The following is an 18,911-nucleotide window of genomic DNA, read 5'->3' as shown; positions in this document are numbered from 1 at the left end:
AAAGTGATAATTTAAACTGTGAGAATTTTGAAGGTATAGACATATAGAAAGTATTTGATTCCTATAGAAAGAGAAAAGATGAACATTTCTGAAAAATACATTTAATTCATTAATTCAAGCAGCATTCACATGATCAAATTTATTTTCAGCCAGAAAGGAAAAAGATAAGAAATTAATTCTAAAAATTTGTAAACAGAGTTTATAGTCATAGAGTGCATCTCCACAGTAATTTGTTGTTTCTGTCATGAGTTTATGAATGTATGAACCATGAGTTCAATAGGCCAATGAGTAAAAGAGCCAAATGATCATTAGTCAAGTGATTCAATCTTTTGCCTCCTTCCTCCTCCCTAATTTAAAATGCTCAGATGCATGGAAGTTGATATACTTTTTGGCAAATTGCTTTCAGGTAATTTCTGCATCAGCTATGCTGTATTATCACCCTTCTCTCTCTTTTGTTTTTAAATATTTTTTTTATTTTTATTAGTCGGCGAGAGAGAGAGCGAGAGCAAGTATAAGCAGGGGCAGTGGCAGGCAGTGAGAGAGAAGGGAGCTCCCCACTCAATAAGGAGCCTCATGCGAGACTTGATCCCAGGACCTTGGGATTATGAGCTGAGCTGAAGGCAGACACTGAAACAACTGAGCCACCCAGGCATCCCTCCCCTCTCTTTTATCTTAAAGAGGTATACCAATGATTTCACTTATTTCTTATTGTCCCCAAATTATAATAAATCAACCTTCCTAGGAAGTTTCTGGACAAGACCACAATGTCTCTCAGCATCCATGTTTCTTTCTTTACTTCTTTCCCTCCCCCTCCCTTCTTTCCTTCCTCACACCTTTCCTTCCTTCTTTTATTCTTTCTTCCTTCTTTATTTCTTTTATTTTTTCTTCTTTCCTCCCCTCATCCCTTTTGTCCTCATCATGTTGCCCTCCTCTTCTTCCTCATTCTTCTGAATAGCGCTGTGTATCTAATACTTTGATTTCTGGACAAAACTTGCGACCTCCACTGTTGAGCCTTTTTACCTGTTTTCCTGAATCTATTGTTGCTGAGTTTTTGACCGGAGTTTTCTTTCTTGTCCCTTTACTTTCTATATGTATATGGTCTCTGAACAACCAACAGTTTGCCAAATAGTTTTTGTTTCCTTGGCTCCTAAATTCTTATCATCTTTGTACCTAGTACAAAGGTACTTTGTACCTCTGACACAGTATCACACTTGTGTGCAGACTGAGGACTCTTACCTTGGCTCATACATTCTTGACACTAGTACTCTGTAATTGTTTCCAAATTGACCTGATACTGTTGGCTCACTATTATCTAATTTTCATTGTGATTTAGATATTTTATTCCCAACTTTCCTCCCCCCCTTTCTTTTATTCCTTTAAAAAAACTATTAGTGATGTATACCAAACACTCAGATCTAGACTTATATAGTCATAAAAGCACATACTTGTACTATGTTCCAGTCCTGGAACACCAAACAGAATGTGGAAAATCTACTCTGAATTTCCTTTTTATTTTTTGCTTAGATATTTCATGAAATATTCAGATGTTACTGTTTAGCTTAATGAACAGAATTAAAAAAGAAAAAACTGAGTCAAGAATGAAGAGTTAAATTCTAGTCCTGGGCTCAGCATTTACTAGAGAAACATACTCTTAACTTTTGAACAGTGATTTATTTTTCCATAAAAATGAAATGATACCTACACTACTACCTCACAGATTGTTATGAGGCCCCAAGGTAACATATACAGGATATATTTGTATATTTCATTGAATATATATAGGTCCTATGTATATGCATTCAAATAAGTCTATCTTTAGCATTATTTTATTTTTTGATATTGTAAGGATACTCAAATCAGCAAGAACCACAGAAGTATTTTACTATGGAAGACTTGGTAAAGAAAATATTTTTTAAAAGATTTTATTTATTTATTTGATAGAGAAATCACAAGTAGGCAGAGAGAGGGAAGCGGGCTCCCTGCTGAGCAGAGAGCCTGGTACAGGGCTAGAGCCCAGGACCCTGAGATCTTGACCTGAGCCAAAGACAGAGGCTTAACCCACTGAGCCACCCAGACGCCCCAAAGAAGATAATGCTAATGAAAACATTTTTCTCTATGAAATATAAATGATATGATTACCTAGTTGTCTTCATTATAAAGACTTAATATTATCCTTGGTATATATTTCATTCAGTAATTGAGTCTACATACTAGTTATGCGTAGCTTTGAAACTATGCAGTCCTTAATTTCAAAATACTAACAGGAGGAAAATCTTGAGAATTATAAAAATATTTTTTTAGTTCAATTTGTAAAATTGGAAAATTAAAAGCAAAGAATTATATTTATTAATTTAGCCTTTGTTTGAAAATTTATAAGCTCTTTCATAAAATATATCCAGCATATAGATGGATTTAATTCTGTCACAATAGGTGAAATCATTTATTATGACAACTTGACATTTCTTTTATTAAAGTGTAAAATTGCAGTTTGTTATTAATACTGATATTTAAACTTACCAGTTATACCTGAGGAGTGGTCTCTTCAAAGACATACAGTCACTGTGAGATCCTATATATATATTGTTTATCTTTTTTACCCCCATGATGATATATGGCAATCATTTGCAGGTTAAAAAAAAAAAAAGACAAGAGTCATATACATAAGGTGCTGACTGGTGATCAACCCTCAAAGGAAATTATTAAAATAAACATGCTTAGTATTCCCTAGAGTTCAAAACAAGGACTTACTCTCTCATTATTTAAATGGATTGTGAATTCACTAAGTGTATCAGTCATGTGAACTTTCTCTAATAAGTGCTTTGCACTAGCTCGTGTTTTGGTTGGACCAGGATGAGCACATTTATAGAAAATGGATCTATTATAAAATAAAGACTTGAGGAAATTATAATTCTATCAATCTGATTACATCAGTCTGAATATTTATTATTGATTTGGTAATTGAATGCATTTATTCTGTGAAATTAAAATAGTGAACTGAACAAGGCATATAAGGAAATTCATGGTACAAACCAGTTCTTAACAGAGACAAATCTCCTTTTACCATGTAAAGGGAGAGAAAGAGAGGAGAGAGCTTGAGCGAGCAAGCAGGGGATTCTTTCACCATGGTAATCAGTAAATGATTAATGGTAATCAATGCATAATTCCTTAATGAATTTTTACAACCAACCATTCTGGAGACAGAGAATTTTGCTAGCCCTTTTTAATTATATATAACTTCATGATGACTCAAAAGTATAAAGAAAGATCTGTAGCAAACCTTTATAAAACAATGCAATTAAGCAAATAAAATTCTAAAGGCTAACAGCATAACAATATATGATTGCAGATGAGTTCATATGCTACAGAAATTTTTTCTGTATTTATTCTTATATATAACTTTTCCATGTTTCTCCAATTAAAATCCTCTTGAAAAGGTTACAAGAAAGTGAGAGTAGTAAATATACGATACATGTGGTGCCACATTCATTTCCAAAGCCCATAACAGACATTGTTAATAGATTTCTCAAACATTTTAATTGAACCTCAGAATTTTGTTTTTAAGACTTAGTTCCTTATACAGCCACTAACAATTAGAATTGCCATGACAAATAAACGTTTTAAACATATTTATGGATGGGGCACCTGGGTGGCTCGGTGGGTTAAGTCTTTGCCTTCAGCTCAGGTCATGATCTCAGGGTCCTGGGATTGAGCCCCGCATCAGGCTCTCTGCTCAGCTTGGAAGCCTGTTTCCCCTTCTCTCTCTGCCTGCCTCTCTGCCTACTGTGATCTCTGTCTGTCAAATAAATAAGTAAAATCTTTAAAAAATATATTTATGGATGGGGTAGCTCAGTCAGTTAAGCATAAGTGAAGCAGATAAAGTCAATTATCATATGGTTTCACTTACTTGTGGAATATAAGGAATAACACAGAGGATATTAGGAGAAGGAAAGGAAAAGTGAAGGAGGAGAAATTGGAGGGGGAGACGAACCGTGAGAGACAGTGGACATGGAGAAACAAACAGGGTTTTAGAAGGGAGGTGGATGGGGAGATGGGTGAGCCTGGTGGAGGGTATTAAGGAGGGCATGTATTGCATGGAGCACTGAGTGTTATACGTTAACAGTGAATCTTGGAACACTAAAAGAAAGAAAGAAAAAGAAAGAAAGAAAGATAGAAAGAAAGAGAAAAGTTTAAAAAAAGGTTTTGTTTTGTTTTGTTTTGTTTTCCTAGCAAATCAAGACTGTGTAAGCCCCAGATAGGGCTTACCACTAAACACAAGATAGAAGTGGGGGGAACCATCTGTCTTCAACTCAGGTCATGATCCCAGGGTCCTAGGATCAAGCCCCACACTGGGCTCCCCACTCATCAGGGAGTCTGCTTTTCCCTCTCCCACTACCCATCCCCCTCAATCCTGCTCTCTCTCTGTTAAAAAAAAAAAAATCTTAAAAAAAGTATTTATGGTGAGGAAATATGTGCCATGGTTTAGTGTGGCATTTGAGGAGATGTTTGCAAGAAGAAGATTCTTTAATATAGAAATCAGAAAGATAATATTAAACAATATTGGTGTTCTGACTCAATTACCCAAACCAAGATATGGAAGCAACCAAAGTGTTCATAACTAGATGAATGGATAAGGAAGATATGGTACGTATACAGAATGGTATATTACTCAGCCATAAAAGAGAATGAAGTCTTGCCATTTGCAGCAGAATGGATGGACTTTGAGGGTGTTAAGTGAAATGAGTCAGAGAGAGACAAATAACATAAAATTTCACTCATATGTGACATCCAAAAACAAAACAAATGAATTTTAAAAATAAACAAAAAGCAAAATAAATAAAGAGAACTAATGGTTGCCAATGGGCAAAATAGGTGAAGATAAGTGGGAGATACAGGCTTATAGTGAGGGAAAGAATAAGTCATGGGAATAAGACCCACAGCATAAAGAATATAATCAGTAAAATTATAATAATATATGGTGACAGATGGAGCTACACTTCTGGTGAGCTGAGTATAATGTATAAATTTGTCAAATCACAATGTTGTACACCTGAAACTAATGTAATATGTATCTAAACTATACTCAAATTAAAAAGTTCATAATCAAAAAACAAAAAATATTAAAATATTTTTAAAAAGTGAGACATTTAAAAAATTTTTTAAAAACATAAAAAGAGATGGTTCCCAAGATGTTCAAATAATTTAAGGTTTTCTATTTGCCTTTGGAAATCTTTACAGTTTTCATAAATTCATGTATCATTATTATTTAAATAGTTTTTCATTAAATATTATTATATTATTAAATAAATTCAGGCTTGCTATCTGAAATAGTCCATTAACAATTCCCTCTGCTTTTACTTTTGCTGTATTATATTCTCTACTTAAGAGGACAGAGATATACCAAACTGTAATATATATGGGATCCCATCTTTCCCTTTATCAAAACACATTAATAGGTTTATATTGATAATAAAAATGAATCCACCAGTCTGAAAACCCTGGCCTTTTCCTTTCTATAAAATCTCAGCATAGATCTTCTCTCTTTTATTCATCAATCTCCTTCATCAAGGTCTCTCTTTAATATTTACACAAAATCGTTCTCACTTAACTCTGTCTAGGTACACTGGCCATTTGCCTGGAATGCTCTTTCCCCTGTTTAAATGTCTAATTCTAGAGCTTTCTTAATGTGTTCGTATAAATGTCTCCCCTTAAAATGGTCTTCTGAGACCACCACACCTAACATAGATGTCTCCCCTTGGTTACTGTCTCTGGAACAGGGATCAGGTCTGTATCTATAACCATGTACCTGTGTTTCTTTGGGCAGCGATTGTTACCTAGTAAATATTTTTTTAATGTTTCATGAATGATGAAATTCAGCTGAAAAAGCATTGAGTGTTCATGTGATCTGGTAGAGCAAGCTCTACGAAGTTCATGGTTTTAATCTTAAATATTTCAGTTGATATTAATTCTTAGAAAACTAGCTGAGTACTCAAAGATATGTAGGAAATAATTGTTTTTAGGCATGTTTTTTATATTTTTTAAAAGATAATTAGTATATCGAGGCTATATAGTGAAAAAGTATTCTTATCCTCAATCAAATCACAACCCCTCTGTGAAGGCCAATATGGTTGACAAATATTGACAGATATTTGAACACCTATTATGTTACTTAATATAACTTCAGGAAAAAAAATGATACTAAACACCATATAGTATGTTGTCTTACTAAAGTTATGTATTTTTACATACGGACATTAAAACTTTTAAAAAAATTTTTTAAAAAGACATATGCTTATGTATTTTAAACATTCATCAGGGTTGTTTCTCTGAATTCTTCTTTTCTTAAGATTTTATTTATTCATTTGAGAGAGAGAACACAAGTGGTGGAGAGATGTACGAGAGCAGCAGCAGGAGAGGGAGAAGCAGACTCCCCACTAAGCAGGGAGCGATTGTGAGGCTCAATCCCAGGACCCTAGGATTATGACGTGAGCCAAAGGTAGATGCCCATACATCTGAGCCACCCAGGCACCCATGTTTCTCTGAATTCTAAGGCAAGGAAGCAATGAATGCACACTTATTTTATATTAAATCTGTGCTATGAAATTTTCCACTAGATTTTTAATAAAAGTGAACTTAATAATTGTGTGAATTTTAAGGGAATAAAATAGATGGTATTATATTTTTATTTTAATTATTCCAATAAATATATTTAAGACTCAAAAGCCCCAAATAGCAGAGGACACAAAAAAGAATCAGACTTCACTTAGGAAGTGAGCCAGGAACCAAGATGCTGGCTGCTGAGTCTCTTAATGGCTGCTTTCATTTCCTGATTCCTCAGAGTATAAATAATTGGATTAAGGAGGGGAGTGATTATAGAGTAAAACACAGAAAGAAACTTATCTACAGAGTAACTACTGAATGGGAAAGCATAGATGAAGATAGTGGGACCAAAGAAGAGTGTGACCACAGTGATATGAGCAGATAGTGTGGACACTGCCTTGGAGGATGCCCTAGAGGAGTGCTGCCAGATGGTAACCAGCATGACAATATAGGATATGAGCAAGAAAATGAAGCAGACCAGGGAGAGGAGTCCACTGTTTGCAATCACCAAGAGCTCTAGGATATAGGTATCAGTGCAGGCAAGCTTGATGACCAGGGGAAGGTCACAGAAAATGCTGTCCACAACATTGGGACCACAGAAAGGTAAACCTGCAGTGAAAACCATCTGGCTTGTGGTATGTATGAACCCAATTGCCCACGAGAGCAGTAGAAGTACAATGAGAGCCCTGTGATTCATGATGGTCTTATAGTGCAAGGGTTTACATATGGCAACATACCTATCCATGGCCATAGCTATCAGAAGAGACATCTCTCCACCCCCAAAGAAGTGCATAAAAAACATCTGGGCCATGCAGCCCCACAAGGAGATGGTCTTGCGTTTTCTAAGGAAGTCCGCAATTACTTTGGGAGTTGCAGCAGAAGAAAGACACAAGTCAAAAAATGATAAATTTGCCAGAAAGAAATACATGGGGGAATGAAGATGGTTGTCAACTATTACAGAGATCACAATGAGGAGGTTTCCTACTATGATGGCTACATAGACAAGAAAGAAGATCGCAAAAAAGAGTATTTGAATTTCTTGAGAATTGGAAAGTCCCAGCAAGATGAACTCAGAAACACTTGATCTGTTGTTCGGGAGATCCATTTATCCTTTTGCATGTTTGTCAGAGGTTGCCTAGAAGAAGAAAAAAACAGGGTGTCACAGGGACTCAGAAGTCAGTAAACCTGATCTTTACTTACATGCTGTCTCATATGTAGGCAAACAACCATTTTGGTAATATGACTGCTTCGCAGGTATTTTGCAGGAGATATTTCATAGGACCGCATGACAGTACAAAGTGCGGAGGGCATGGAGCCAACTAAATGCAATGTGTGTGTTGGTTATCAGGAGCAAGGTTGCTTGGACATTTGAGAAAACCTTTCCCTTCTTGTTCAGCTGCAGATCAGACTGTGGGAAACACTTAACTTATTAGAAAGATAGAAAAGAGTTTTGGAAGGCATCAGCAAAACAGATTTTTATATTTTTCAGAAAGTGCATTTACTGACACATTTTTGTGACAGTCTCAGTATGCAGCAAAAAGTTTGCCATATTATAGGCACCTGGGTGGCTCAATTAGTTAAGTATCCAGCTCTTGGTTTTAGCTCAGGTCATGATAATCATGAATGGTGGGATTGAGCCCCCTGGAGGCTTGCACTGAACCCATGCAGACATCTTCAGATTCTTTCTCCCTCTCCCTCTGCTCATCCTCTCTCAAATAAATAAAATCTTAAAAAAAGGTTTGCCATATTAAATATTGCTGAAGTCACATAATCTGCATTATGCTTCTTAAATAGAACTGATTACAAATCATGAGCATATGGTTGTTAGAAGGTTGAATATTGGTACAGTTATATTATTAACTGAGATTAAAGCCCATTACTAAGGGTAGAGTAAGGTTGTTAGAATTGAATGAACAGATTGACTCTCAAAACTACAGATGCTCACTTACATATTGCCTAACTCTTCATGTGATTAGACATGAAGTATATCCTATCTGTGCATGCGTATCCAGTTGTTGCAAAATTGAATTAAATATCCATTTTTATCTGGTATCTTTTTTTAAGTCATATGTTTTCACATATGTAAGTGAAACATAATACATTATGTTTCATTATGTTTCACTTACATACAAGTGAAACATTCTATTACATATGTAATAGAAACATCTAAATCACTATCATTAATACTAGTGAAGTTTACCATTATAGTCTTGTTATTATAGTCTTGTTCCACTTAACTCCCATTACTGAGGGGTAAAGAGTAAGGTGAATCATTGACCTTTGTAAAAACATGATTTTATAAAATTTCAAATATGTTGGATTGTTTGAAAAGAGTGCCATTTTGGATTATTTAGCTTTCTTGGACCTGTCCTTTCTCACAATTACTTCCTTAAAGTTCTTTTAGCCTTTAACTTTATCAAGATGGAAAAAGTCATATATTATGTTACTGACTGAGATGGATTCAGCTAAGCTAAGTGAACTTTTAAAAAATACACACATATCAGGGGAATAGGTCAGCGCTCAATGTATATAAATTCACTTTTTCGAGACCTTCCTGTTTGCCTGATTGTAGCTCTGTTTTTCAAGTCTTATTCCAGGCTTGTAGTTCCTCTCCAGTCCTTTCCTTGGTTTTATGAAAGCCTAGACCCAGGCCTAATGCAGATCACCAGAAAAGAAAATAGAATACATGGCTTCAGGGTACCTATTAAACTTTTGGGTACATAGTTCAAATTTTTAAAATACAGTATATTTAGATAACATAATAAGCATTTACTCATATTCTCTTTTCTATATATGGTTACTATCACTAATACACACAGTTATTGTAAGTGGCTTATAATCTCCCATTATGTTTGACACCATCTTTCAGAGTAGCATAAAAACTTGCTTCTTTCAGGGGTGGCTGGGTTGTTTAGTCAGTAAGTGTCTGCCTTCGGCACAGGTCATGATCCCAGGGACCTGGGATCGAGCCCCATGTCGGGCTCCCTGATCAGCAGGAAGCGTGCTTCTCCCTCTCCCACTCCCCCTGCTTGTGTTCCCTTTCTTTCTGTGTCTCTCTCTGTCAAATAAATACATAAAATCTTTAAAAAAACAAAAACGTTCCTTATTTCACAAGGCAATAGAACTGAAAATGGAAATCTCTGTTAGTTCTCATTCACAGATGTGAATGTGTATTTGTTCTTTGTGCTTCACACCCCTGCTGTAAGACAATGATCTTACCTAAGCTACAGTTTCTGGATGTTCTGTATTTGTCTGCAGTATGCAATAAGTACATTTGCAGGTGCACATGGGTCTGGCAGAGATAGAGTCCTAGACAAGATGCTGTCTCTAAATTTTTTTCACATTAAAGTGTTTAACTACTTGGCCATTTTCAGAATGTTGCCATAGGAAAGTTGAATTTTCTCATACATTTTCTAATAATTCCTAAGAAGTTAATGAAACCATCAATGTTTTATAAGTGGTGATATTCTATGATTTTCAAAGTCATGAACCATGTATTTTACCCTTGCATTTCTATCATTTATCTCTCCTTTAAAATAATTGCGTTTCTAAAAACAATGAAGGAACTTTCTCTTTTTGCTATATATAAGTCAAAGAATAAAATCTTTCAGCCTGATAAAGATAACCAAACAATTTGAGCATACCTAGATTTCTTTTCCCTAAGAATAACTTACTTTGCTGGACTGTTATCTTAATTCTTGGTAGCCATTTATATAGTCTTTCTGATTTTTGTATTTTTTTTTCAGTTGTGACAAAATCAGGTATATTACAGTTTAATTTTACCCTTCCAGCCTTCTTTTCAATTATCTTTTTGGTATGTGAACATATCACTTATGGATACATTTAAGGTTATTAATGAAAATAATGAGATAGATGAAAATAATGAGAGAGATGGTATGTAAGGTAGAGTAATGGCTCAGGATTATGTAACCTACCTGTTTGCACTTGGACTTCAGAAGTAACATTGATATGAAGTGGATGCTTAATCTTCATCATTCAGTGATTTTATTTTCTGCTCTGAACTTCAAAAGACAGCTATATATCAGTGTATCGCTAGTAGAAGCACAAAGGAGAACACTCATTTGATTGTTTTTAGATTCCCCAGAGACTAGTAGTAAAAAAGCAATTGGGATGTTAAAATAAATTTGTGACACTACATGAATGAGACATCATTTTTCATCCATAAAATTGATAATACTTTAAAGACAATATTCAGTATTCAGGTGGGCAGTGGAAAGGTATGACTAGAGTTGAATTATGAAAATTTTATATTATGTTCATTCTTTTGTTGGAATTTGTTTTCTACAGTAATCACTGAAAATGTATTTAGGAAAATTTAAATATTCTAGATTATTTTAATTCTAAATTGCATTAAGGCTGAAATTTTCACATTTAAACTCTAATCTGTCTAGAATTTATTGGTAAATACTGTGAGGTAATTTTTTTATCTTTGCAATTAAATAATAATTCATTCCAGTAAGAATTTGTTAGGCTTTCTTTATAACCTTTTGAATTTGTTGATAGATCAGGTTCTTCTCCTGGTGTACTCATTTTCTGTTTTTTTCTCCCTCACAATTTTCGAGGAGGTACTACAAATTTTACTACTCATTATGTTTACAATATATTTAATGTATGGAAGGGTAAGTCTGCATTCACTCAATGCTTTATTCATTCACAGTTTTCTTGGTGAGCTTCATACGGTTTTATTCTAAATTAGATTTATTTTCTAAAGTTATAAAATTCCACCGATATTTTGATATTACAGTATTAAACTTTATAAGAAATGTAAAAAAAATGAACAGAATTACAACATTGAGTCTTTCATCCAAAAGGATTTTATTTCCTCTAAATGTCTGCCTACTTATGATACAATAAAATTTTCTCATCTTCATTATCAACACATTTTTTGCAACTCATTTTTTATTATAATTAACTTTGCCTATTTCCTACTTTGATGCTTTACTTAATATGATCTTTTTATTTATCATAATTGATTTTATTGTTTGTTTTCATTTTTTACATATTTAAGTGGTAAATGGTATCATTGTGGAAATTTCATTTGCAATTTTTTTCAGTTCATTGTCTTCTTTGTTTTAGGTTACTTGTAAAATAACCTATAAATATTAATAACATATTTTTTATAATACATTTCTTGTGTGTTATTGTATTAACTAGAATTTTAGAACAATGCAGAATAACAGTGATAATAACTATGGCAGAACTTGTTAGTTTCCCAACCATGACCCTTCCTTATTTCTTAAAAAGAAAGCTTATTTTCTTGGGATCAGCTGTCAGTGCACTTCCGTGGAGTCTCCAACCCACACACAAAGTTGATCTCCCTCCCTGAGCCAGTCACAGTTTTTCATTTTCATTTTCATTTTCCTCACCAGTTTAGCAATGAGTCCAGAACATTTCCAGTAAGGAATATTTTCCTGCCAAACACATGATTGTATCGTGGTGAGACCAATGTTGGATTTTGGACCTACACATATATGAGATAATAAATTTGGCCGAGTAGCCTTCTCCCATTCTTCATTAGTATCAGACACCTGAATTCATTAAATAACATTATGTACCCTTCCCTGCAAGAAAAAGTCGCCAATATCATGAAAGTAAACAGTGTTATTAGGAAGCTACTTGGTGAAAATTCTTTGTAGGTGCTGACTCCTAGGAGAGTTTTACACTTTTCCTCTCCCTAACTCCATTTTTTCTCAAGTCTATTTGGAAAATTTTGAGTTTTTATACTAATGTTAAGTACTATAAATGCTTATAGCTTAATGCTATCAGTTAAATATTGTACAAACAGAAGGATGTTAAGTAATTACTCAAGTGACAAAATATCTGAGTTGCTAACAGAAAATGTTCAGGGAAACCAAAGATAAGCATCAGCTGGAAGCTACCACCAAATCTAAGCTGGAGGGGCAAAAGAAGATGCAGTTATGCCATCGCCCAAGGGTGTGATCATGTTTTTGTTTTCTTCTTCTCCCTTGAGAAACTTCCATGAACATAGAGGCCTCATCCAACCAAATTTATTATCTCATATCTGCAAAGGTCTTTTTGCATGTGCATATTCACAAGTTTCCTGATAAGGGTGTTGACTTCTTTGGGAGATCATTATTCTGGTTATAACAACTACTGTGCAAAAGTCTGAAGTGTTGTGGCCCATTTCCCTAAGAGAACTAGAGCCATGGAAGTGTGGCTGAGTTTCAGAGTGAGCCACAGAAGTACTGCAGATATCTGGGCTAAGATAGTGTGAATATGTGTATGTGTGTGTATATTCTTTGTCATTCCTTCCTCCTACCTCATGTTAATCTAACAGTGATACTCATTTGTAAGCATCTGGAGGTCAAGTGACTCAGGGTCCTGGAAATGCAGTCTTCATGGATTAGGGTAGCCAATGATACAGAGCAAATTTGTAGAAATGGAAAGAATGGATTGAAAGGAAAATGGACATGCGATGGCACACATCCTTTTATTATTCAGTCTTTCTGGAATACAAGTGTGATGTGTGGAATTTCTACAGACATTTTGTGACAAATTATTTTTTAAAGATTTTACTTATTTATTTGACAAAGGGAGATCACAAGTAGTCAGAGAGGCAGGCAGAGAGAGAGAGAGAGGAAACCAGGCTCCCTGCTGAGCAGAAAGCCCGATGTGGGGCTCAATCCCTGGACCCTGAGATCATAACCTGAGCTGGAGGCAGTGGCTTAACCCACTGAGCCACCCAGGCACCCCTTTGTGACAAATTATTTAAAAAAAGAGCATACACACAGGAGGTTTTGGAGTCTCTGGTGATACTGTGGTACTACTATACCAACACTGTACTAAGATATTATGATTTGTTTTACACTAACCATAACACTATAATCATGGTTGATTACTAGCAGATCAACAATGAGACAAAATGAACACAAAAACCTCATTCTTTGAAATGAAAGGGTCCTGACACATTTGTAAAGTTTTGGGGAGTTTATATAGGGCAAGTATTCTGAGACATCAGCTTAAAAGTTAAAGTATGGCATCTTGTACCTCAATCACTACCACAAAGAAGTAAGCATAATGTCTGGTAGTTCGCTCCAAGTTTTAGGAGCTGTACATTCCAACATGTGTATATTACTTATTGATTGATTGACATGAGGGTTCTAGTTTTTATGAACTTAATTCAGGAAAGCAACTTAGCAGATTTAGTACAGAGTGAAAGTAGCCTTATTACTGGGGCCGTATGTCCAGGCAAATTCTACAGTATTAAAATTACCTATGTTGGGAAACAGACCATTTATAAGGTTTTCCATATCCTAATAGGAGAATCACAGTGTAGTTTCCTAAGATTATGTAGCATGGCTATGCCATGTGTAGCAGAGAACTGTACATGAGTTGGAAATCAGCTCCTGTCATTCTGCTATGCCCACATAGAAATGGACCATGGTAGCATAGAACTTCTACTGACTATCGAGATGGAGCTATTTTTCATATTTGTGTTCTTTTATATTAAGATGTACTAAAGAGCATCACAATTTTAAAATTGTACCCTGCTATCTTTGGGTGGCATCCTCTAGGATGTAGTGTACACTCTTATTATATAAATCACATTATATACAATTTGTTCCCAATAAGAAGAATCTTCAGGATTTTATAGGATATTCCCCATTCTTCATTCCCTGTAATACATGTGTATAATATATGCCTTCTTTTTTCACAGCTTCAGGTTCTCTAGTTCCAGAAATTCTGGGATATGTTTCCACCAGTGATGCAGTAAGATTTCTATTAACCTCAAGCTCAGTCACTTTTCAGTTTTCTTTCCCAGAGATGTAAAGGCAAGGAAAGGTGTTACCATCCTGTAAAAGGTAATTTACTTTGACCACCCAAAGAGGTAGCACTGCTACTACAAAGATAAGTAGGATCATGGAAAAAAAAAATTTTTATCCAAATTGAAATACTATCCTATTTCTGAGGTGAAAAAATGTATTGGATGGTATACTTACAGAGATGACATTGAAAAAGAAAAGATTAGTGAACATCAAAACATAGCAATAGCACTATACAAAGTAAAACACAAGAAGAATAAAAATAATTTTTTTCTAATATATTTTTTTAATTTTTTATTTTTTATACACATATATTTTTATCCCCAGGGGTACAGGTCTGTGAATCGCCAGGTTTACACACTTCACAGCACTAACCAAAGCACATACCCTCCCCAATGTCCATATCCCCACCCCCCTTCTCCCAACCCCCTTCCCCCCAGCAACCCTCAGTTTGTTTTGTGAGATTAAGAGTCACTTATGGTTTGTCTCCCTCCCAATCCCATCTTGTTTCATTTCTTCTTCTCCTACCCACTTAAGCCCCCATGTTGCATCTCCACTTCCTCATATCAGGGAGATCATATGATAGTTGTCTTTCTCCGCTTGACTTATTTCACTAAGCATGATATGCTCTAGTTCCATCCATGTTTTCGCAAATGCCAAGATTTCATTTCTTTTGATGGCTGCATAGTATTCCATTGTGTATATATACCATATCTTCTTTATCCATTTATCTGTTGATGGACATCTAGGTTCTTTCCCTAGTTTGGCTATTATGGACACCACAATGAGATATTACCTCACACCAGTCAGAATGGCTAAAATAAACAAGTCAGGAAATGACAGATGCTGGCAAGGATGTGGAGAAAGGGGAACCCTCCTACACTGTTGGTGGGAATGCAAGCTGGTGCAACCACTCTGGAAAACAGCATGGAGGTTCCTCAAAATGTTGAAAATAGAACTGCCCTATGACCCAGTAATTGCACTACTGGGTATTTACCCTAAAGATATGAACATAGTGATCCAAAGGGGCACATGCACCCGAATGTTTATAGCAGCAATGTCCACAATAAAAATAATTTTTATTATATACATCTCTTTAAAAGGTAAATGACCAGGGCGCCTGGGTGGCTCAGAGGCTGAAGCCTCTGCCTTCGGCTCAGGTCATGATCCCAGGGTCCTGGGATCGAGCCCCGAATCGGGCTCTCTGCTCAGCAGGGAGTCTGCTTCCCCCTCACTCTCTGCCTGCCTCTCTGCCTACTTGTGATATCTGTCTGTTAAATAAATAAATTTTAAAAATAGGTAAATGACCATACACAGCAAAGGTAATAACAGTATATTGTTGAATATATTATCTCAATAGATTAACAGTAGACAGTAATATAAAACAGAACAAATACCAGGGCCAAGAGAAGGTGAATGGAAATATACTGTTGTAACTTTCTTATGATACCCAGAAAGATATATATTGATATTAGACTGTGATACAGTAAAATGTTCAGTATGTATTTGTAACCCTAAAATAAACACTAAAAACCTCAAGAAAAAGATAGCTAAGAGGTCAAGATTAGTCATACAAAAAAATTTAACTAAATAATAAGTAGAAAAAAATATAAATAATACTCAAATATCCAAGAAAATACATAAAAAAGAAAACTGATAAAAAATGAAACAAATATAAAATAAAAACATTGTCAATTTTAACTGAAACATGTCTATTATGATATGTATAAATGAACTAATAACCTATTTGAAAGCAGAGATTATTGTATTGGATAGATGTATGTTGCATACAAGAAACCACCACTAATAATAAAGACCTATACAGATGAGAAGTGAAAGGATAGTGTAAGAAAAACTACTTTGATACCTTCCTGTTAACCAGACTGTGTTGTATCAATTTACTCTTTTATTGTAACAAATTACCACAACCTTAGTGACCTAAAATAATAAAAATTTATTATGCTACAATTCTTTAAGTCAGAAATCTGATCCAGGTCTCACTGGGCTACACTTAGTTGGCAGAATTGTATTCCTTTCTGGAGACTCAATGAAAGAATCTGTTTCCTTGTCTTTTCCAATTAAACCAAATGAAGCAGAAAATGTGAAAAAATATAAATATAAAACATCTGACAAGAAAGGAAATTTTAATCCAATCCTATAATAATAATCCTATAATAATCCTATTATATGTCATTTATTTTATGGGACTTGTCATGCATTTACATACACACACACACACACACACTTACATACATACACACACATACATACATACACACACAAACCCAACAAGATATCATACTCTTTTTTGTACAGTCAATATTTAGTAGATGCTTATTTACATATATCAACATATTCCTTTTTGTGGTCTTAAAACATACTAATTCATAAGATCTTTGAATCTTTGAATACCCTTGTATTGGTCATCCTCCTCACTAGAATTTTCTGTCCCCATGCAATTCCATGGGTGTATCTTTCAAGTTGCCTGGATATCAGCTAACCACTGCTCTAAAAGACCTTGCTTAACCACCAAAAGCAAATAAACTAGCATATCCCAGTCAAACTCTATCATAACACTATTTTTTATTTGCTTTAGAGCACTATCACTTTTGGATATTATGGGTTGTTTTCAGTTTAATAGTTTAAATTGTGTTTATCTACCTGACTATATCCCCAAGAGACCTGAAATCTCACCTGCCTTATTCACATAGCTAGAACAGTGCCTGAAAATTGCCAAGTACTTAATAAATGTAGTATTTGCTAAAATGACTGAATGAGTCAGTGCATGAATAAGTGTTTTAATCAGTTCCAACTAAATTTTCTCCATTGTTGCTTGTCTAATTCTTCTATTTCATTCAGTAAGCCATGTGACGATTCAGTAACTTCTTCATGGAAGCTTTCACTTCCTGGTTGCGAAGGGTATAAATCACAGGGTTCATCAAAGGAAAGATGACCGTGTGAAAGAGAGAAACCACTTTGTCAGCTGGGAAGGCTCTGAATGGGCGAGTATAGATGAAGATGGCAGGTCCAAACATCAGAAACACAATGATAATGTGTGTGGTACATGTGGAAAGAGCCTTATTCTTCCCCTCAGAGGAATGTCCCTGCACACGGCAGAGGATGACTGCATAGGAGGTCAGAAGTCCCAGGAAGCACAGCAGGGTAAGCAGGCCACTGTTGGACACCATCAGGAGCTCCACCACAAAAGTGTCTGTGCAGGCCAGCTTGATGACCTGTGGCACATCACAGAAGAAGTTATCCAGCTTGTTTGGACCACAGAAGGGCAAGTGGAGAATAAGGGCTACTTGTACAATGGAATGAGTGAAGCCTCCAAGCCACAGAGCCAACAGCAAGGCATAGCAGACTCTAGGGTTCATGACCGTGGAATAGTGCAAAGGATGACAGATGGCGATGTAGCGGTCAAAGGCCATCACAACAAGAAGGAACATCTCCCCCGCCCCCAGAAAGTGCAAGAAAAAGAGCTGAGTGATGCAGCCTCTGTAGGAGATTATTTTCTTCTCAGAGAGGAAGTCCACTAGCATCCTCGGAGCCACAATGAAGGAATAGGATGCATCAAGGAAAGCCAAATTGCCCAGAAAGAAGTAGAGTGGGGCTGTGAGGCCAGGGTCTGATCTGATGGTGAGGATGATGAGGAAATTTCCGGGGAGGATGATGAGGTAGAAAACTAAGACTAACACGAAAACTAGGAGTTGAGCCTGTTGAGACTGGGTCAGACCTAGGAGGATGAATTCTGTCACCAGTGTGCTATTCTCCCTCTCCATCTCTCCTCTGTCTGCAGAATAACAAAGTATTATCTGTTATAACCACCTTTTCATCTTTTCCATAACTCTTCTCCAGGTAAATACATTTACCACATTCAACACTTGTGTAGCTGAAAAAAATGCATGTCCCATAAGTGTCTTGTGTCTTGAGTTGACCCTACTACCCTCCATTTCTTGATCCATCCCTAATGTGTTTTTTTTCATAACCACACACTCACTCTCATTTAACCATGTGCTTCTATATAATTGTGTTCCTCTAGGACTCTGGGCTACTTTGCTTAAAGAATAGTGGAAATTTCCTGATGAAAACAGAACTTAATTAATCATTATTAATTTGTTAGGTGTGTTGTTTTCTCAGTTAGCTGTGGTGCACTGTCTCTAATGTTTAGATTTGTTGCTGGGGTTTTGTTTCTTCTCTTCATTCCTGCAGAGCAAAGTGCTTTTGCAAGTGCTTCTTTCCTTTAGCTCCTGTAGAATTCTTAGTTCTTGGTGGTATCTGTATGTTTTGTTTTCTAAATGTGTCTTTCACTCGCTCTTATTGCATTGTTCTGCTTTGGTGCCCTCTTGCACCTTTGTTCTAAACTGGTTTAGAGTCTCAAGCAAAAATCCTACATTCTCTTAACATAGAGGTATTCCCTTAGGTACATTCTTGGTTTGGATCCCAATCCTGAAACTGCTACATACCTTTTAAATCCTAATGAATACTAATCTAGTTTTATTTGCTCAC

At 35.6% G+C, this 18,911-nt stretch overlaps 2 protein-coding genes across 2 annotated transcripts; both read right to left on the bottom strand.

Annotated features, from left to right (window-relative positions):
* Window positions 1-6,760: 6,760 nt before the first annotated feature.
* Window positions 6,761-7,702, bottom strand: LOC131999325 (olfactory receptor 4K13-like). The gene has a single exon (XM_059372101.1). The coding sequence runs from the start codon at window positions 7,700-7,702 to the stop codon at window positions 6,761-6,763; it is 942 nt and encodes a 313-aa protein (XP_059228084.1).
* Window positions 7,703-17,257: 9,555 nt separating this feature from the next.
* LOC131998646 (olfactory receptor 4N5) lies at window positions 17,258-18,184 on the bottom strand. Its single transcript, XM_059371135.1, has one exon. It carries the CDS (start codon window positions 18,182-18,184, stop codon window positions 17,258-17,260), a length of 927 nt encoding a protein of 308 aa, XP_059227118.1.
* Between the last annotated feature and the right edge of the window lie 727 nt (window positions 18,185-18,911).

Source organism: Mustela nigripes, chromosome 13, assembly GCF_022355385.1.
Source record: "Mustela nigripes isolate SB6536 chromosome 13, MUSNIG.SB6536, whole genome shotgun sequence".
Taxonomy (NCBI): Eukaryota; Metazoa; Chordata; class Mammalia; order Carnivora; family Mustelidae; genus Mustela; species Mustela nigripes.
The sequence above is the reverse complement of the archived record's forward strand: the minus strand, read 5'-3'. Positions and strand labels throughout refer to the sequence as shown.